Raw genomic sequence first — 21,387 nt, 5'->3', positions numbered from 1 at the left:
CATATATATTTTAGCCACATTAGGCAATTCCGTAAATTTTATTTAAGGAAATAATAAAGTACATTAATGATGAATTTATTGTTAGTTTAATAAAAAGCTTATTATATAATTAGATGGACCAACATATTTCTCTAATGATTCTAATAGTGATGACATGTGGCTACAAAAAGAAGTTGTAATGCTTCTCAAATAATATATAGGAGATTAGCGAGATATGCTTGTTAGTATAAGTTCTGGACATTTACTATATAGGACAAAAAAAAAAGACATTTACTATATATACTAAATCAAACAGAAGGGTGACTCAAATGTATTACACAATACACTCATGCTGATTGGTAAAAAAGAGAGATAAAAGAACTCATGGAGATCAAACAACGATACATGTCACCAATATAAAACAGTGGATACATGGCTTTCTCCCCGCATCTTGTGGGTGGAGACATAAAGTTGAAGTAATTATGCAAAGTAAAATGGTATGATACTAAATCTTGCAACTAAAGACACTAACAAATGGTGAGTTTGGATATTATGTAACTTATGTTAGGGAACGTCATATCTGATGTCATATACAGAATACGAATTTTAAATGTTTAGATTGATTTGGTTTGGACTTATTTTACTAATTAAATTTTGATTTCGTTAATTCAGTATAAAAGCAATATCGTTATTGACTCGGTTTTCAGAAAATAAATTCGGGATAAGAAAATTTGTTTCGGATTTGAACCAAGCTTTTATGTCTATTTTTAGTTATGCCATTATAAATAGAAAAAAACTCTGGTCTTTGGTCCAAAATGATGAAGTTCAAAAGCATGGACTTTCCATCATACTCAAATATTATGATGGTAAATCATTGATAATCTTTTTGATGCACTCTGAGTCTTCACTGTTGCTTCAATGAGACTATTTTAAAATAAAAAAATTATCTTTTCGTAAATATTTCGAACTATTCAGTTACAAAAAATAAAAATAAAAATATTTCGAACTATTGGCGTGGGACAGACCCAACCTTAAGAAGAAACACCAGACCTTGCTTGGCCTATTTTTAAGTGAAATTGGCTTAATTCCTTTCGATTTAAATTATAAGGATTAACATGACTTAACTGAAACTAGATCTCAACCCCCGCAACCGCGCGGATTTTTGTTTTCATTTATTTTTATATAAATATTTATTTTCAATTCTAAATTGGTATATATTATAATATATGTGTCTATCAATTTTTAAAATATAATAAGTTCACGGTATATTTTTTCATTGAATAGATTGTTTCAAACTTTCACATGTATTTGTATCTTCTTCTATATATGTATTATCGGATTATTATTTCATTATTAAAATCGTAACTATATATAAAGATTATAGTAAAATATTGTATTATTGTCATATTCAAAGATATTGTAACATTTCACAAATTTAGAAAGTTTTTAAAAAATTAAACTTTCCGCTTCATAGATTTATATTATCGAGTAAATAATAAAATATTTAGTTTTTGTTTAATTTTTAAAATAAACTATATAGTATTAAATTTGTTTTCATTGATTTAAAGTAGTAAAGATTAATCATTGTTAGATAATATGATTTTTTTTATTTAAAAAAAATCTTTATAATTTTAAAAGTTAACATTGATAAATATTTAAATATTTAACATATGGAAATATAGTATCATAACATTAAATTATATCTATTTAATTTATATTATCTATAAATCTAATGAATCATCTATTGTTTAAATCCAATTATTGATAGTCCAATAAAAATTTTTGGTATGCCCAAAATTTAAATGATAAGATTAGAGATTAAATGTAACATGACTTTCTACGAATATGTCCATTAGGTCCATTTTTTTAAAAATCACACATAAATCAAAGTTGTGACTTCTGTTTTAATATATAAGATGTAAATAAATTATACGAAGAATGATCATTAAACTGAAAAAGACAAATTAAGGAGATCCAAAGCAATATACGATAATAATACTCCCGTAATTTTTCTATATGTGCCGTGAAGGGTACATACGAACATATATAAGACTATATTACACCACTTTTTTTATTACAAACAACAAGACCATACATGCACAGCCATTATAGTTATAAGAAACACAGAGGCCTACACATGTGACCATACCATTGACCGTATTTATAAACAACGTCACACTCGTTTTTACTTCATCTTTGGCGCTTTAGTTTACTTTTGGGGTGTTGAGCTCGTCCCATGCTTCGGTCCAAGTGACCATTCCATCTGCAAACTTGATGAAGTAAGGATCCACTTTTCCAAGTTTCTGACGAGCTTAGCTAGCTCGAGGTAGCATTGCTTCACCGAAGTGCATTCTTTTGGTAGTGTCACTGATTGGAAGAAAGGTACAGCCTCTTCCTGCCAGAATATTCCATCTAACCTTCTTCTTCAGATTCTCAATTTGGTTGCTAGCTTTCTTGTGGTCTATGTAAGGAAGACCCGTCTTTACTCCCCATCCCATATGGTCACATATCACCTTCCCAAACGATATATATATAAACAGATTAGAAATGTTTATATCTTCATTTCAAAGTTGATAGTTAGTACAAAAAATATATCAAGGTATACCGAAAATGAAAGGGTTTTAAGTAATTAAACCCCTCAACTAAAGATAAATCGTAAAAAAAAACCATCAATTAAAAGTCATATGAATTAAACCCTCAACTTTACTTCTGTTAACATATGTTACCTTCCGTCTAAAAAACCGTGACATGGTGACATACTTTAAGGGTTTATTATGTTGAAAACTTAGCTGAAGAGTTTTTTTACGATTTAAATATAGTTGTAGGGTTTATCACTAAAAGTTATTGATATCTTGTGTTTTTCATAGCTCTAAGCATCCATTTAATGTCTATATTGATCATTTAGATTGCAATTTAGATGTACATATTGCATTAGTGTATTCATTTGCATATCTTAGAGGCTGGAGTGTACGTTTGAAACTTAAGGGCTGAATCAAGAGGACGTTTCTAGAATTTTGATAGTTTTGGGGTCAAATTGTAATTATCCGAAACGAAGGGCCAGAATTGCAAAATCCCCAAAACCCACCATTGGAGAGAATGATTGTTCTTATCGCCGGATCTTGTTGACGACGGCGAGCTTGATTCCGACGATGAGCACGACCACGACGGTGGATTTGAGCACGGCGGGGAGGAGACGGCTTGGACCATAGATCCCGTGGTGGAGAATTGCGACAAGCTTGGAATGGTGGTCACGGCTGCTTGACGACGCGGCGAGCCTGTTACAGTGCAACGGAGAAGGAGACCACGAGATGAGAGCACGACACCGGGGCGAAGCTCGAACCCAACAGACGATGGAGATTTGACGTCATGGATGAAGCTTGGTCGCGGAGAAGCTTCGCGGAAGGATCCAGCCGCGGCCATGAACTCGTCGCAGCAATGCCCCAGGCCGCAAACAACGTTTGCAGGCAAACGATGACCGGGTTTCGCATGCGACCGTCGCAGGAAGAAGCTGACCGCGGCAAAGTAACGGCGAAACGAACCTTAACCGCAACCATCCTTTGCGAGCAAGTCATGACCGCGGCCGTGTGTCGTCGAAAGTGTCCAGTTGATTTTGCAGTGTATGATCGCATGATGTAGTGGTCGCGGGTAAAGACCGCAGGCTGGAGACGGTTGCGGCCGAGACATTATGGGGATGATTGGTTGGGGCCGTAGATGCTCTGGACAGCCAAAATTTAGTCTACAGCTATATATGTCAACCAATCGAACTTTGTTTTCCTTAAAAAACTCACAGCAAAAAAATCTCTGCAAAATCAAAATATGACCGTAGAGAGCTTTATTTCCAGAGCAAAAAATTAGTGCTTTAGAAATCTACAGCAAGGAAAGCTACAGCAAATAAATCTACAGATTAAATTCTACAGCAAAAAATATAAAGCTACAGCACTTACCAATCATCCTCTATATTGCTTTGATCCATCTTTTAGTTGGGTCGGCCCAAGATTGTTGGGTTGACCCAGTTCAAATTCTAGCTTAGTATAAATATGTTTTAGACCTAAAGAATGGAATATCTGGTTATCTATCAAATCAAAAACCATTTTGGAATAACAATAATCTTATTTTATATCATTTGTGTTTGCTTGATTACCTTGATCATTAATCATATTTAGCTTTAAATAAATCAACCAATGATTTAATATCTATCATTGATAATGAGTGAGTAGTCATCTTTAGATTCATGGGTTATGATGATTAGGATGATTAAGTGATGATCTAGGGTGTTTAGAGTTAGATTAATATGTTTCTTTGCTTGATTGAGTGATCTTAATGCTAGTATAGAGTTGGCCTCTTTAGATAAGTACTCTAGACATTTCATTACCTAGAAGGTGTTCGATGAAATGTATGAGCCAACTCAACTTGCTCTTAGCTTGCCCTACCAAAGGCATTTGATGTTAGGGAAGCTTCGATAGTTAATAGACCCACTCTTAATGATTACTTGAATGACACAAACAAAACGCATTTGATGTTTGATCAATGAGAGTAAATGAGCATTTATCTTGACAAAGAACTTGTTTGGCTTTGTTGTCTAGACTTAAGGGAATAGGTTGATTGATACCTTGCCATTCTAGATTGGATTTTAATCATCTGAAGTCAAATTCCTAGACCTATGAGTCCTCATTTATCCTATTGCTTGAAAGTTGTTAATTTATTCTCTTAAAGTCTTGTTAGTTAAATCATATCATTACACCGAGCGCACTTAGATTAAGTATGAACATGTATTCTCTTTGCATTGAAACCACTTAGAATTGGATTGGCTCTTAAATACTACATTGATTTGAATTTGGATAGAAACATCCTTATCAGTCATTAAATGTTTTAAAATCTTTATTAACATTTATACATTGTTTTAGATTGATATAACCCTTTAAAACTAATTTATAAATTTTAATACATTACTTTATATCCGATTTGAAAAGCTTCATAAATATTTTAATACTTTTACATATGATTTATACGGTTTCACAGTGATTTTATAAGTTTTTTACAATTTCTGCGACTTGTTAGGATAAAATAATCTAACATTATTCGTGATACTACTAAAACATAAAGTAATACAATAGATCAAGAATAATATATCAAATATATTATTTTATTGATCAAGAAAACAAAAATATAACGTATTTGTTCAGAAATCAAAGGTTTTTAGTAATTAAATCCCTCAACTAAAGATAAATCATAAAAAAAAAACTCAACTAAAAATCATGTGAAATAAACCCTCAACTTTAATTCCGTTAACATATATTACCCGCCGTCTAAAAAACCGTGACGGAGAGTGACATACGTTAACAGTTTATAAGTTGAGGGCTTATAATGTTGAAAACTTAGTTGAGTGGTTTTTTCACGATTCAAAAATAGTTAATGGGGTTTTATCACTAAAAATAATTGCATGCTTAAAATATTTATTATCATTTATATAATGTTTTAGATTGATTTGTAAGCCTTTAAAACTAATTTATAAATTTTAATACATTAATTTATTATAAAAATAATTTATACATCCTAAGTTAATAATTTTCAACACTACTTACAACTTAATATAACTTCAAAATATTAAATTATTTGATATTTGGCAATAGTGATATAAGAAAATTTGTGTATTTATATCGTCATTGTCAAATATCAAAAATATTAAGTCTTATGTAGTGTCGAAGATAATTCATCCATGAAGTCAATCTTTCTATTTAGAGTAGGACGTTCTTTTTCTATTTTCATGATTTCAGTCTTCCGGCTCATACTTTTTCCCTATCCGCCAAAGATAATTCATCCATGAAGAGATCAAATATTCTATTTGTACGAATAACTCTTTAAGAGTTTAGATTTCTGAGAATTTGAGGAATATGTTTCCAAACATAAATTTCTGATGTTTGGTTCCCAAAAGTTAATTTAATGAACGTTTTCAGTTCTACTTAAAAACGGAAAGGTCCATATTATTAAAGAACCAAAACTACTAACACTTCTGGAGCAAGGTTAAACCTATGTTGCATGGAAACTCTGTTGAAGGTCCGTTTCATGCTTCAGAAACGTTTTGGAATCGGAAACTCGCGGAAACGCATTGGAAACTCGTTTCTTAAAAATCTCGGTTTGGAAATTTAATGGGAACTTGCATTTCTATTTTGGAAACTCGAGATTCTGTTTTGAAAACGCTTAAAACACTTTTTTTAGAACAAATTATATAAATAATTAATAAATATAAGGATTAGTTTGTTATTTGCATAGCGGTCATGTTTGATGGAGCTAATAAATATGAGGTTGAAGATGATGTTATTGTTCTTTGACTTGCTGTTATGTTTTTATTTTAGTGAATCTATTTAATATTTAAGTAATGGGTTTTTGTTATTTTGAATTTTTATATGACGTGTATATATATTTATAGACGTTTCTAGAACGTTTCCAAAGCAAAAAAAAAAAAAATCACGTTTCCACGTTTCGATTCGTTTCCGCAAATCCGTTTCCATGCAACCTAGGGTTTAAACCATATCTCAAGTATCTACATTATCTGAAAACCGCAATGCGAACCCCTCAGTGAACTCTACAACTTAAACTAATCCAAGTAGAGAGTTATCTTACTGTGAACAGAGAAATGCAGCTTGATTCTCAGGTCCTTTTGTCATTTGCTTTCAATGTCAATCGTTACTTCACATAGACGTGTAAGACTCTTCGACTAATCTAAAAGTATTTTAGCTACATGCAAAACAAACTATTAGGATGGTGATGAAATATAAATGCAAATACTGTATATAAGCAGTAAACGAATACCGTTAACCACTAGGCGTAAATTGGAAAGCGTCGTATGATGGAACAACAAAAGATACAAAGATGATAGACAAGAATTATTTACTATCCCCCTAGCTAGATAGACATTAAGTCAGCTAAACCAAATTCGCATGGAGCATATTAGTTTTGTTCCACATCAAGTATCATAACACATAGCACATATATATAAGAATTAGTTCGATAGATTCTGCCACTAACCAAAGATCTGGTTTCAATTGGAGATCTCAAAGGCTGCCCTTTTTGATTCTCCATATTTAAGGATGCCCTTTTATTATCTAAATTTGTTGTCTGCTAGGTAACATTTACGAAGGAACATATATCGTTCTTCCACTTCTGAATAAATATTTGTGCCACCAGAGACACGTGTGATGTCTATATCTACACCGATAAGAACTTCCTTTGTTACATGCTTTGCAGATAACATGGGGTCGATGTGTCAAATGTAATATCATATAAGCTCAATCTATTTAAAATACAGTTCTTTTTGTTAAGCTCAATCTTAAATCTAAAATTAAACTAGGAGTATTCTAGACATATGAAAGTGTTCATACTAATCCATATGTGGAGGTAGTCCATGAGCACTCTTTGAATATTCAGATGGACTGAAAGCAAGTGTTCATATTGGTATAAGTATCAAAAAACAACATGATTTAGTTTCGGGTAATAAGTGAAACGTACTTAAAATATGTTGATTTAGTCTTAGATTTCTTAAGATTTTCATTAAAACTATCGAGCATGATTCTTCTTTTTTTGTGTGTTATTCAAGTATTTATCTTATCATTCATCATTAAAAAACATAATGTATTTCTAACATTTTATAGATTACCTTCTTACACATAACAAAATCTCCAAAAAAGGGAAAATATTTTTTAAATAATCTTATAAAAATTAGGAAAAATTGCTAAAACGAAACAAAAATTCAGCATGGTTGTGCATTTGGTATAAAAGCTTTTTTGTCCACCTTTTCTCCTTTTCCTCCTTTATAATTCTAAAAGTTAATGAAATAAATAGTTTTATGAATCAAAAAAATTGTAAAAAAATAGAAATAGTTGATAAAACACACATATACACGAAATGATATATTTTTTGGCTAAAATACTTGATAAATTAAATTTTAAAATTACGTTCTACTAAAAGTATAATCCATCTTCTACGGAAAATGAGTTAGTAGAAAATGAATTCTAGATTAAAAAAGTTCACCTACTTTTTTTAGAACGGACAATCTAATTTTACTTAAAATTCTAAATAGGGAGAATGTGAATTCTACTAATTGTAAAGATAGCTACTTTTTTGTCTAATGCAACTTCTATTTTTATTACGTATTTTACAACTCCCGGAATGTGCAATCTATACATTATTCTGACTGCTACATGAAGTAGAATATGCTTATGGGATTTTGTCTTCGTTCTACACAATGTAGAAAGTGCTTTTTACGGATAAGAAAACCTGATTTTTGCAAAAATTTAGAAAAATTTTAGTCAAGAAAATATTCTAAAAATATTTGAAATATTCTAACTTCCTAAAATGTGTATATTTGGTCACAAAAATATTCTAAAAATATTTGTAATCTCTGTGCTTGCTTAAAACGTTACAAAAATATTTTTTTTATTTTTTTTATATGTTTGCAAAATATATATATATATATGACATTTGTGATATATTTACAAACATATATCGACTAAAAAATATGTATATTTGTTTTATTTTTATTAATATATTTATTTATAGAATTATTTGAAATTCAATTGGTGTATATCACGGAGAATATATAAATGTTATTGTTCATGCTATGCATGAGAATATGTTATTGTTCATGCTATGCATGAGAATATTTTATTTTTAGTTAACATCATATATTAAAAGTAATAACTGAATTTAAGTATATAAGTATCGTAAAAATATTAGTATATAAGTGTTACTTATTATAATTGTTTAAAGTATAAAATTATTTATCAAATATGATTAAACTTCTAAACTATTTAATAAAGGTTTATTTATTTAAATAATTTATAAAATAGTTAACATACACTAAAAATTATTGAATATCGAGTAAAATGTTTAGTCGATATTTTGGAAATATTTGTTTGTAAATTTAAATGTACAATTTATAAATAAAAATATTAATTTTTTTGTGCTCTTTATTTTAATTAAGTTTTTATTAATATATTCATTTATTTTTATTAATGTATTTATTTATATAATTATTTCGAATTCAATTTTTTATATCAATTTTTTATATTAATATAAAAAATGTTAAATATATTATTTATATTAATTTTTATTAATATATTCTAATTTAAAATTATAGATATATATATATATATATATATATATATTTTAATTAAATTTTAATTTTTTAATTTGTTTTTAATATTTAAATACTTTTAAAATGTATTTATTTGATTAATTTGATTAATCAAGTGTTATTTTTGGGATTATTAAAAAAATTATACTAAAAAGACAACTTAACAATGATATTATACCAAAAGGACAAACATGTTGAATTTTTGTTCTGTTTTGGCTATTTTCCCTAAAATTTATTACTTAGATAAGAACACAAGATTTTGTATCTATCTTTGAAAATCCATTAATTATTTTTTGTTTTATTTTTTGGTCATCAATCCATTAATTATTTAGTTCAAGAAAGTAAGACTAAATTTACAAGAAATCTAGAAATCATTAACTAAATAGTTCAAAAAAGTTTAACCAATAATTTATTTTGGCAAGAGTGCTAGGGTCAACAAGAAAAGGATATAAAGGCCAAAGAACATAAAAGCATCCACCTCACAGTCAAAGACTCAAAACACAAGTCCGAGTTTCTAAAGCTGACCGACCCTTTTGTTCATGAATACAAATATTATCTTTCCTTTTTTGTTCTCTCCTTACGGAAACATAATCTCTGCCAACCTGTCTTAAACCCTTATTTAAAGCTCCTCTCCTCTCTTGCCTTCTCCTCACAAATCTCTCAAACTTCTTTACCTAATCACAACTAAAAGCCTCCTCCTTTTCTCTATACTCTCTTGGTTCCATCTCTAGGTTTGTAAATCCCTTGATACGAATTCAGATTTGTGATTTTTCTTGCATTCTGAAAAGTTTTGATTTTTAATAATGGGTTTTGGATTAGAATGTTGATTGTTTCTGTTTGATCTGAATTGTATTCTCCCCTTTCTGTTTTCTCAGGACGTGACGTGTACAGATATGGCTGCGGAGGGAGGTGTTCATTGTGCTCGCCAAGTCTCTGAGGCTTTTGTGGAAAAGTACTATCATCTTGTGGGGACGACGACTCATGCAGCTCATAAGTTTTATGGAAATGATAGCCTTGTCACCAGACCAGGACCTGATGGTACTATCATGTCTTTTCCATCCCTCGAGGTAAAACAATGACGTTGGATGTTTCTCACGATTCTCTTTTTATATTAGGTTAATGATATTTAGGTTCATGAGATATTTACTCTATGATACTAATTGCACTTTATGCTGAAACTAGTTATGATGATTGCACTTTATGCTGAAACTAGTTATTAATTGCACTTTATGCTGAAACTAGTTATTAATTCTCTTTGTCTATATTTAATCGGAGAGAGACTTGACATTGTTTTATTATCATCCTTGGTTCCAGGCTATCAAGAAGCACTACCTTTCCTCTTACTATGATGGTACTACATTCGATGTGGTCAGTGTTGATACTCAGAGTTCGGTGGGAGATGGAATATTCATCATGGTTATTGGTTTCTTGACTGGTAAAGATAACCTCAAGAGGAAGTTTTCCCAAGGGTTCTATCTTGCACGTCAGAACCGTAACTATGTTGTCTCCAATGACATTCATCGTTTTGTGGATGAAGAGGGTTCCACTCCAAGAGCTCTTCCAGCTGCTGTATTTGGTACGTTTGCCAAGTCTTGTCCACAAGTTACAAAGCCAGTTGAAGAGATGAAAAAGACTGGGCAGGTCCACAAAGCCACCAAGAAAAAGTCTGTTAATGCTGCTGAGGTTAAGAAGGTGGTTGCTCCTGAAAAAGCTGTTGTAACTGCTCAAAAACCTAAAGAGCCAGTTGCTGAAACAGCTGCTACTCCTCCGCTTGATGGAGCCAAGAAATCTTATGCTTCCATGGTGAGTTTTATTCTTATAAATTTGACCTTTTTTTTACTTGGGCCATATCTATAACACTTATTAATCAATGTTGAAAATGCAGGTTCTATCCATGTTGAGAAACGCTGCTCCTCTTCAAGTTAAAGCAGCCCCGGTTCAGAAACCTAGTACCGTGGCACAACCCAAACCCCATGTAGCTCCACCACCTGTACAGAAAAGTGACCAGAAGATGGTTGATGAACCAGGTTAGAAATGTTCATCCATTGCTGTCAAACAACTCTTTTGTCTTGTCTATTTTTGGATATCTTACATGTTGTTTTTGGTTGCAGGGACTTCCATATTTGTGTCGAATCTGCCAATGGATGCAAGGCCTCTTCAAGTCTATGAACTGTTCAAAGGTTTTGGCGCTCTCAAAGGAAATGGAGTTCAAATCAGAAGCTCCAGGGCTAGTGGAAGTTCCTTTGCCTTTGTTGCCTTTGAATCTGTTGCATCCGTACAGAGTGTACTTAAGGCTGCCAAGAGCAATCAGTTCAATCTTGGGGAGCATAGGCTTCGTGTTAAGGAAAAGCAAGTTGAGTATAATAGTAGCAAACCGTCTGGTGGGAGAAGTGAAGGTGAAAGCATGAGTCAGAGTGGTTCTGTAGATGGAAGCAAGACTCAGAGTGGCTCTGTAGATGGAAACAAGACTGTGAATGTATCTGTAGGAGGCGAAGAAGATGATGGCTTTAAGGTGGTCAGAAGCCGTAGGAACAGAAGTGGGAAGAGGAGACAAGAATAGCCAAAGAATCACTAAAGAAGGAGCTGCTAAGGTTAAAGCTTGGTGCTCTCTGCAAACACCAGTACAAGAACAGTTACAGTTTCTTAGAAAAGTTGATTGTTTGAAGAGATAAGGGAAGAGTTTGCAACTTGAAAATATTCCGGCATTACAGTTCACATCTCTTTACTTTTTTTTTTAAGTCTGTTGTCCAATATAAATTCTGTTCCTTTTTTTTTTCTTTTTGTTTTACTCCTTATGGGACTCAATATAAATCTTCTGTTCTTTTTTTTCTTTTCAGTCAGACAATTTTCTATCCTTTTTTGCTTGTTTTCAAAAATTTTAATTTGCATGTTTCACCATTGATGTTTCTAACAAGATTCTGATCCATGCACTGATAGAGTTTGGATATCTCTAACTCCTCAATCAAACCAGAATACAAGATAGAACAATGAATACAAGATAGCTTTGCAGATTCCGATCACAATCACCTTCTCATGGCGAAGATGACTGATCACGACGATCTCATGGCGACCGTGCCTAGACTCATGGCGTCTACGAACAACAACATACAAAGCATGAACTTCATAAAAGCTTCGACTCTTCCTTTTATACTTCTTGAACCAGTAACTGCAAAGACTCTTCTCCAACCCGAAGCTTTACTCTAGTCATTTAGTCAGCCGGAGCAGCCTCCACGTCATCAGCTTTGGCTTCTTCATTTTAAGTATCTATCAATACTCCATCCTTTGAAAACAAGCTTGCCCACAAGCTTGTATAGAAAGAAACCGCTGAGCACACAAGTCTCCTTTCTCCTGCTGAAACTCCAATCTTCACCACTGGTCAAGCTCAACACATGAATCTTCCCTTTATACTTGAACATCCGAGACTTGTAAAGCTTTCTCCATTTCTGTGGTTGTTGTTTTAGAACTGCGACAACTCTGTTTTGTAGATGTTTGCAAATTTGTAATAGCATCATCACTGTCTTCTCCCAATCATATTGTTTATACTTGAACCTCCAATCTTTGTAACTTTTCCTCCATTTCTGCTTTCGATGTATTTGCACTTGTAGCAGATTTCCCTTGTTTTGCATCACTAGCCTGAATATCAGCATCTCTTCTTCATGTTTAGAACAGTCTCCACATGGTCTATTTGTAATCACTGTGCAATCAGTTCTGTCTCTCCACTGCTGAAACACAACTTGTAGTAAACACTGTGCAACCAGTTCTGTCTCTTCCTCCTGTTTTCTCATTTTCTTCACGAGAACATCACTGTCCCAGACTGCTGATAACAACCACATCAACACATTCACAATCCACCAACCAATAAGTATGCCATTATATACTTCCACCCTTGAAAACAAGCTTGCCCACAAGCTTGAACAGAGGAAAATGAGAGGAAAATACTGCAATTCTGGTCTTGTATCTGCCACTGACTTAAACCTCCATTTATGCTTCACGTGGAACTCTCCCTCACCAACCAAAAAATGTTGCAACACTTGTAAAATCTGCGGCATCTGGAACAGAAACATCTGCCCTGTCCTCTTTCTCATCAGACATGTATGGTATAGTTCGTGGCATGGAAGAATCATGCTACTAATCCAAACACTGCCATTCTCCAGTCTGAACCTCTCAAATGTGTGGATAACCGAGATAAGAGTAATAGCTAAGTTCTCACACTGAGACATTCCTGCAACTGACTTGTTCTCACCCTGAGTTATTATTTTGCACAATGATCTCCATATTTCAGCCAGGACAGGAACGCATGGAAACCGAGAGTGCCAAAACTTCAAACACTGTCCATCCGTGCGCTGGCACACCCAGTCTCTCATATGCAGAATCCAACACGCATAATATAGGACATGATTGTATTGTTTACACAGCCCCACGTTCTCATCTTTATATTTGAAGTGCCATGACTTGGAACTCTTCCTCTTTGGCTCCAAAGTTTGTTGTTCTGAAGTCAACAAGGTAATTACATCCAAACTTTTCATTTGGACATGACACAGTTGAGCCTGCAACAACCCACTCAACTTCTGAAGGCCCTTGACAGTTCCTGCAGATTCCTTCCTTGAATGGAAGGCCTCCTTTAGCTTCCTATCAACCAGAGAAGAACTTGGAGCTTTCTCAAGAAACAAATCAGGTTGCTCCACACAAGCACTGTCTGATATCTCACGTTTAACATCAGCTTGTTGCTCCATACCCGGAAGTGACGCAGGCTTAAGCTCTACTTCTGCCTCTTGAGCAGCTTCTGAACTTGAAACATGCCTATCACTAGAACTCACAGACACACTATCCAAAGTCGTTAATGCCATCCTCTTCACCAAATCTGGCCCCTTTAGAGACATCTCTGCAACTAATCTCTCCTCCTGAGCTGCAATACATAGTGACTTTGACACCTGCTCTGCTTCTTTCTCTGTACTTAGTTCGTCCTCATGACCAGTCTCAGCAAAAACATCTTTCCCGAGTATTGTTTCAGATTGTACAGAAACTTCTGCAGCAGGGACAGTCTGTATCACCATATCTCTTTCATGAACCGTCTCGGAATCTAAAGCTGGCTGAATCAAATCTGACAGAAAACAGTTCCTCACTACTCCAGTCTCATGAACAATGGCATTGTGTGAGGTTGATTCATCCGTGAAAGTTATGTCACCAGAATCACCTGAACACAGTCGGGAACGTCGTCGCTTGACTGCTTCCCACTCCAAGAAAGCTTTGTGGCCTCTATCATAACTAGCTTTCATTCTGATCTTCTCTGGATCATCATCAGCGCCAAATTGCAACAACAACGTTTCTTTCATATGTTTCCAGCTTCTAATAGGCCTCAAAGAATCGATACCACTAATGTACGTCTCAGCTTCATCCACAATGAATCCATAAGCCATGTGTAACTTCTCGAAGTCAGTGAGTCCCTTCCGAGCAAAGTAATGCTCCATCCACGAAATCCACTGCCTCAAGTCGACATCCGGAAACACTGGAACCTTAACGATTCCCATGACTGCGCTTGAGTCCTCTCCGATCGTTGCGATCTGCTTCTCCACAGAATCCAATCGCTCTGCCGTCGCCTTATCGTTTCGCGTCACCAACGGATCTCTCTGCATCGTCTTGTTCGCATCATCTATGGAAACTCCGCGATTTTCGTAACTTCCGTAATCTTCGCATCGTTCGTAAAACTCAATAGCGCCTCCGACGAATCCAGCAACAAAACCATCGCTTCCCTCGATTCTTGCCACCGATTCACCGAACTTCATCATCACCGTAACACCACCGCGTTAGATTCGATCACAGTTTCACCGCACCAATGATAGAGTTTGGATATCTCTAACTCCTCAATCAAACCAGAATACAAGATAGAACAATGAATACAAGATAGCTTTGCAGATTCCGATCACAATCACCTTCTCATGGCGAAGATGACTGATCACGACGATCTCATGGCGACCGTGCCTAGACTCATGGCGTCTACGAACAACAACATACAAAGCATGAACTTCATAAAAGCTTCGACTCTTCCTTTTATACTTCTTGAACCAGTAACTGCAAAGACTCTTCTCCAACCCGAAGCTTTACTCTAGTCATTTAGTCAGCCGGAGCAGCCTCCACGTCATCAGCTTTGGCTTCTTCATTTTAAGTATCTATCATGCACTCTTGCATATTTATTTACATTTACATTTATAATTATAAGTTTCTGTTTTTATAACTATAAATTGTATATGATATTTTGTTATATATTGTGTAAATAAATATAAGAGTGGTCGTCATTTTTTTTCTGGTCATTTATTATAAATAAATTTATTGTTATTGTTTTTTTTTTTTTTGCAAATTGAGAAGTAGTTTACAATTTATCAGAAGCTGTAATCAGTCAAGAGACTTGACTGTAACTACAAAGTGGGATTCATTAGCATTAGCTCAAAGGGCAGCTTGAGGTCTCCATGGACTCACGGTAGCTTCTACTAACGATTATGTTCTTTTCAGACATTTTTCTAAACAGACAACATAAATAACATCTAAAGTTATGAAGCTCAAAACTATAAGTTACATTTGAAAGTCATGGGTCAGCTGCCCCCTTCACTCACTAGATCTCTCTTTCTCAAATTAGGCAAAGTCAACAACCTTTTTACTGTCTATTTCCTTCCTCAATTCACCTAAAAGGTAAAAAGTGAGGAAGAGCGCTAGAGAAAGTGCAGCATTTGAGACTACCCAAACATGAAACAGACCAATTAATAACTGATAATGAAACATGATAGTACTGTAATTTGCCTTGAGCCTCTTGTCAGATTCCTTCTGAGCCCTTTAGAGGCAGCTTTCTCTTTAGTCTTCCTCTTCCTTTCCATAGCTAACCGAGCTTTTCTCTTTACTCTCCTTCAAAATCTCTTCGTCAACCTCTTCTTCTTCCTTTTTTTTTTTGCATTCAATATACGGGGAGTTCCAAATTTATAACATAACTCCCGTCACCACCTGATCTATTGAAATCCCATTGTCTTTTTCCACGCGTCTTTCTTTTGTTTATCTGTGATTACAATTCCGTCTTGAGACGTATTGAAGCTGAAATCTTCTCTGTTCATCTTGGCTCAGCTGTGTTTCACAGAGTGAAGCCGAGGTTCTCTTTAAGTAGAGGATGATTGAAAGATTCGTAGCTTTATATTTTTGCTTTAAAAATAAATTTGTAGATTTTTTTTTGCTGTGGCTGTATATAATTTTGCTGTAGAATATTAGCGGTAGGTTTAAAAAGATTCAAAGACTTAACTATAAATTTTCTAAAGCAAAAAATAAGTGCTCTAGATTTATGGCTTTCCACGGTTAAAAATAAATAAAAAGAAAAGAAAAATCTGTAGCTTTAAAAAATCTTTACACATGATTGGCAAAATTCTGGGCTATATAAATAATTTAGGTTGCAGAGACATCTTACAGCACTTCTAAAACACTTGCCAATCAACCCAGTAATCATCATCTCTAATAAGCCTTGTCACTCTATCAACCTATCAAGAAAGACAATCGAGATTAAATTTCTCAAATCTCATGCAATATACATGTCTACACCAAGCTAGTGGTTTAGTGCTTCAAATAAGTTCCATTGCACTTAATTCTTGCTGGGAAGGATGCTTTACACCATGTCATCGGTATTAACATCGGCTGGTCTCGAGTCCGGAGGAATTATTTGGGCCGAATGCGCAGACACCTTCTGATTTCCAAAAAAAAAGAAAAATTTATATATATATGCTTACATATAGTTAACGTTAACTATATTGACATTTTAATCATTATATAATCATAATTATATATTTACTTTGAACATATATTAATTCTTATTTATATTTATATAGCTTATAACTTATTGAAAAGTTCATAATAAGAAGGAATAAGTTTTACGTAGTAATCATTTTGAAAATTTCTTTGTACACGTTTCTAACAATAGAAAAAGTTATCTACATGTATTTAAGTTTGCATCTATCATTTCAAACGGGTTGTATTAACCCATAAACTACATAATCTAAACCAAAATCAAATTGATTCAGTCTAAATCAAAGTCAAATATTTCATAATTTCCTTTCATTGGCTTAAATCAATATAGAAAAAATATGTACTTTCAAAATTACATGACTTTTAGTTTGCGCATTAGGATCCCAATTTATGGATCTCTCGGTAAAAAGTAGGTCGGATTTCGCTTATTCCTAATCCTGAATGCACAGTGGATGTGAAGAAGTACGCCATCATCTCGGAAAAGAAAAATTGAAATGATTGAAGTTTCTTTATTTGATCAATTATATACAAAATGGATTGGTTTTTCCCACCTAGACACAATTTTTTCTGAAGAATTCACCTCTCCAACTATTTCTTCATGGGAAGTTTATATAAATTTTCATACCTTATTTGAATTGAGATAAGTTTTTTACTGTAAATTTTGCATTTCTTATATAATGATTCAACCTTTATAAAGTTATATCATATTCTCTTTAATATCTTATCCTGAGTAAATAATTATTTTTGAAATATTTATTTTGACTCAATTTTTAGGTAAGAGTTCAAGAAAGTTTTACTTATTTTCTTGGCAAGAGTAATAGGGTCAAGGAGAAAAGGATATAAAGGTCAAAAACATAAAAGCATCCCCCAGTCAAAACTCCGAGTTAAAGCTGACCGACCCTTTGTCATTAATACAAATATTCTCTTTCCTATTTTTGTTGTATGGAAACATAATTTCGCCGACCCTCTTGAACCCTTATTTAAGCTCCTCTCCTCTCTTGCCTCCTCATCGCAAATATCGTCCTCTTTAACCTAATCACACTAAAATCTACCTCCTTTCATAGAGGCTTGCCTTCTTTTAAATTGATGAAAGTAGTAGATATAACTTTATAATAAATAAATAAAAACTCAGGACGTGTGTAGATATGGCTGCCGAGGGAGGTGTTCTTGATGCTCGCAAAGCCTCTGAGGCTTTTGTGGAAAAGTACTATCATACTGTGGGGACGACGACTCAAGCAGCACATACATTTTATGCTGATGATTGCATTGTCAGCAGACCAGGACCTGATGGTACTACGATGTCTTTTTCATCCCTCGAGGTAAAACATTGTCGTTGAATGGTTCTCACGATTCTCCTTTTATATTAGGTGTTATTAGGTCAAGGTTTGTATTATGTTGGTTGCCTTATTAGATTCATGATATTTATTTACTCTATGACATTAATTGCACTTTATGCTGAAACCAGTTATAAGACTCTTGCCTATTTTTTTTGTCGAGAGAGACTTGACATTGTTTTATTATCATCCTTGTCCAGGCTATCAAGAAGCACTACCTTTCCTCTTACTATGATGGTACTACATTCGATGTGGTCAGTGTCGATTCTCAGAGTTCATTGGGAGATGGGGTATTCATCATGGTTATAGGTTTCTTGACTGGTAAAGATAACCTCAAGAGAAAGTTTTCCCAAGCGTTCTATATTGCACGTCCGAACGGTGTCTATGCTGTCGTCAATGACATTCATCGTTTTGTTGATGAGGAGTCCTCTACTACAAGAGCTCTTCCATTTGTTGAATCTGGTATGTTGCCTGAGGCTTTGTCTTTATAACTATATATTTGAAAGAGAACTAACTCTTTAATGGACGAACATTGTAGTGCCAGAAGTTACAAAGCCTTTTGAAGAGGTAAAAAAGACTGCGCAGGTCCACAAAACCACCAAGAAGAAGTCTGTCAAAGCTGCGGAGGTTAAGAATGTGGCTACTCCTGAAAAGGCTGTAACTGCTCAAAAACCCAAAGAGCCGGTTGCTGAAACATCAGCTACTCCTGCTCTTGATGGAGCCAAGATATCTTATGCTTCAATGGTGAGTTTTCTCCTTGTAGATTTGACTTTTTACTTGGGCCTTATATGCAACACTTATTTATTAATCAATTTTTTTTTTATAGGACTTATTATTTATTTAGTATTAATCAATTATGAAATGCAGGTGCTATCCATGTCGAGAAACGCTGCTCCTCTCCAAGTTAAAGCAGCCCCGATTCAGAAACCTAGTACCGTGGCACAACCCAAACCCCATGTATCTCCAGCACCTGTTAAGAAAAGTGACCAGAAGATGGTTGATGAACCAGGTTAGAAAACGTTCATCCATTGTTGTCAAACAACTCCTTTGTCTTGTCTAGTTTTGGATATCTTACATGTTGTTTTTGGTTGCAGGGACTTCCATATTTGTCTCGAATCTGCCAATGGATGCAAGGCCTCCTCAAGTCTATGAACTATTCAAAGGTTTTGGCGCTATCAAAGGAAATGGAGTTCAAATCAGAAGCTCTAGGTTTAGTGGAAGCTGCTTTGCCTTTGTTTCCTTTGAATCTGTTGCATCTGTTAAGAGTGTACTTAAGGCTGCCAAGAACAATCAGTTCAAGCTTGGGGAGCATAAACTTCGTGTGAAGGAAAAGCAAGTTGAGTATAATAGTAGCAAACCGTCTGGTGGGAGAAGTGAAGGTGGAAGCATGAGTCAGAGTGGTTCTGTAGATGGACGCAAGACTCCGGCTGGCTCTGTAGATGGAATCAGGAGTCAGAGTGGTTCTGTAGATGGAAGCAAGCCTCAGAGTGGCTTGGCAGATGGAAGCAGGACTGAGAATGTATCTGTAGGAGGCGAAGAAGATGATGGCTTCAAGGTGGTCAGAAGCCGTAGGAACAGAAGCGAGAAGAGGAGCCAAGAATAGCCAAGAGAAACAGACAAGAATATATTCCGGCATTACAGATTCACATATCTTTACTTCTTTAAGTCTTTTTTGTTGTTGCTCAAGTAAAACGGAAAAAATCTTTTTTTTTTGTTTTACTCCTATCATAAATCTTCTATTCTTAATTAGTTATATAAAAAAAAACGATCAATCACTTTGTTTGGTCTTGTGTCGTATCATTCCAATATTGAAAGTTAACAAAAAAAAAATCAAACTTATACATCTGTAACAGAATGCAATTTGCATTAACTGCTTTTCAAAATAGAGAACAACAATAATCATGCAGAAAGTATTTTATGTGACAATAACTATGTTTGTCATTGTTTGGTTGAGGTTCACTATGTTTGTCATTGATAATACAGCAGTAGCTGCTGAAGATGAGGTACTACTCTCTGTCAAAACATTTTCATGCATTTTAATTTAGAAGAAAAAATTACTGACTTAACTTTCACGTCTTGTAGATCAGACGGGTTGATCCAACTCATGACATGGTGGCTAACCATGGAGATGACTACACGAGATGACTAGACACATCTTATGGTAAGCCAGCGACCAGTCCATGAGTCATGAGATATGTGAAAGGTTTTGATAACTTCCATATCAGTACAGTGCTGATCATATGGTCAGTTTAGAAGATTACTTTTGCAAGATATCGTCATACTGTTGTTGTATTGGAAGGCAGAAGCATTGGTAAATACCCTCTAGGCATTTCCTTTGGTTCATTCATAGCGGTTGCTAGTTCACGAAGTGTAAACATGTATGTTGGCCTTTTGACTTTAGTGAGTAGTGGTAAATATCCAATGATGCTCACTTATTCCTGTAAATTGGAACCCAGATATTGATTAAGAAAATGACAAGGATTCTTCCAGAGGCTCTAGCACGGGCTAAACAAGGTTTGTTGTTTCATTCTCTTATGTTCTACTTTTGCTTTCCTCTGTGCTGATCCGTGTGTCCAATGCCTCACCGGCTCGCCCTATATTCGTCTGACCTTGCTATCCAACTCTGTTGATTCTGGTAGTAAGCAAAGCTGATGGTGAAACCACCAAACACGCTAGGAGAGACTAGAGAGAATGCCCTGTTAGCACTTGATGTTAAGAGTTTTCAAGGCTCCTAAGACAAATGTTGTAGTATAGTGAATGTCGAACCAGTTCTGAAGGATATCAAAGCACTGAGAATGCAAGTACTCACTTAATCTAAGTGCAACCAATGATTTAGATGGGTTTTAAACTACTACCAATACTAGAAAGCAATAACAAAATGATACTTTCTTGACTAAGGGAAAAGAGAACTCATGGGCATAGGGATTAGACCTTGGGTGATCAAGTATCGAACTAAGGATAGCAAATGATCAATCAAACTATCAACCTTAAGCCTAGACATAATTCTAAGCAAGCTCTATGTCTAGATAAATGCTCATTTGCTAACATATCTCAAACATCAAATGTCTTTGGTTGAATAATATGAAAGCAATCATTACTAACAAGTCTATTAGCTATCTTAGCACCTTTAACAACAAATGTCTTTGGCAAAGTATACTAAAAGCCTAG

At 34.4% G+C, this 21,387-nt stretch overlaps 2 protein-coding genes across 3 annotated transcripts; both read left to right on the top strand.

The window, feature by feature from the left end:
* The first annotated feature begins 9,622 nt into the window (after positions 1–9,622).
* LOC106299935 (ras GTPase-activating protein-binding protein 1-like) lies at positions 9,623–11,851 on the top strand. Its single transcript, XM_013735956.1, has 5 exons — positions 9,623–9,843; positions 9,988–10,179; positions 10,427–10,915; positions 10,998–11,139; positions 11,224–11,851. Exons 2-5 carry the CDS (start codon positions 10,006–10,008, stop codon positions 11,670–11,672), a joined length of 1,254 nt encoding a protein of 417 aa, XP_013591410.1. The 5' UTR covers positions 9,623–9,843; positions 9,988–10,005; the 3' UTR covers positions 11,673–11,851.
* Positions 11,852–17,914: 6,063 nt separating this feature from the next.
* Positions 17,915–19,944, top strand: LOC106299934 (putative G3BP-like protein). 2 transcript variants are annotated; one of them, XM_013735954.1, is made up of 5 exons: positions 17,915–18,204; positions 18,420–18,681; positions 18,764–18,963; positions 19,087–19,228; positions 19,314–19,944. In XM_013735954.1, the coding sequence occupies exons 1-5, from the start codon at positions 18,031–18,033 to the stop codon at positions 19,820–19,822; spliced, it is 1,287 nt and encodes a 428-aa protein (XP_013591408.1). In that variant the 5' UTR covers positions 17,915–18,030; the 3' UTR covers positions 19,823–19,944. The 2 variants fall into 2 exon arrangements, with proteins under 2 accessions (XP_013591408.1, XP_013591407.1); XM_013735953.1 differs by having other exon boundaries at positions 18,758–18,963.
* Positions 19,945–21,387: the final 1,443 nt, after the last annotated feature.

The sequence above is a fragment of the Brassica oleracea genome, chromosome C6 (genome assembly GCF_000695525.1).
Source record: "Brassica oleracea var. oleracea cultivar TO1000 chromosome C6, BOL, whole genome shotgun sequence".
Lineage (NCBI taxonomy): Eukaryota > Viridiplantae > Streptophyta > Magnoliopsida > Brassicales > Brassicaceae > Brassica > Brassica oleracea.
Note: the sequence above shows the minus strand (reverse complement) of the source record. Positions and strands in the feature narration are given on the sequence as shown.

What these genes read in the sequence shown, in the direction of transcription:
- LOC106299935 (XM_013735956.1), top strand. Translation starts at nt 10,006, where the DNA reads ATGGCTGCGGAGGGAGGTGTTCATTGTGCTCGCCAAGTCTCTGAGGCT. An exon ending in TGTCTTTTCCATCCCTCGAG is followed by an intron (nt 10,180 to 10,426) that starts GTAAAACAATGA and finishes CCTTGGTTCCAG; the next exon opens with GCTATCAAGAAGCACTACCT. An exon ending in GAAGATGGTTGATGAACCAG is followed by an intron (nt 11,140 to 11,223) that starts GTTAGAAATGTT and finishes TTTTGGTTGCAG; the next exon opens with GGACTTCCATATTTGTGTCG.
- LOC106299934 (XM_013735953.1), top strand. Translation starts at nt 18,031, where the DNA reads ATGGCTGCCGAGGGAGGTGTTCTTGATGCTCGCAAAGCCTCTGAGGCT. An exon ending in TGTCTTTTTCATCCCTCGAG is followed by an intron (nt 18,205 to 18,419) that starts GTAAAACATTGT and finishes ATCCTTGTCCAG; the next exon opens with GCTATCAAGAAGCACTACCT. An exon ending in GAAGATGGTTGATGAACCAG is followed by an intron (nt 19,229 to 19,313) that starts GTTAGAAAACGT and finishes TTTTGGTTGCAG; the next exon opens with GGACTTCCATATTTGTCTCG.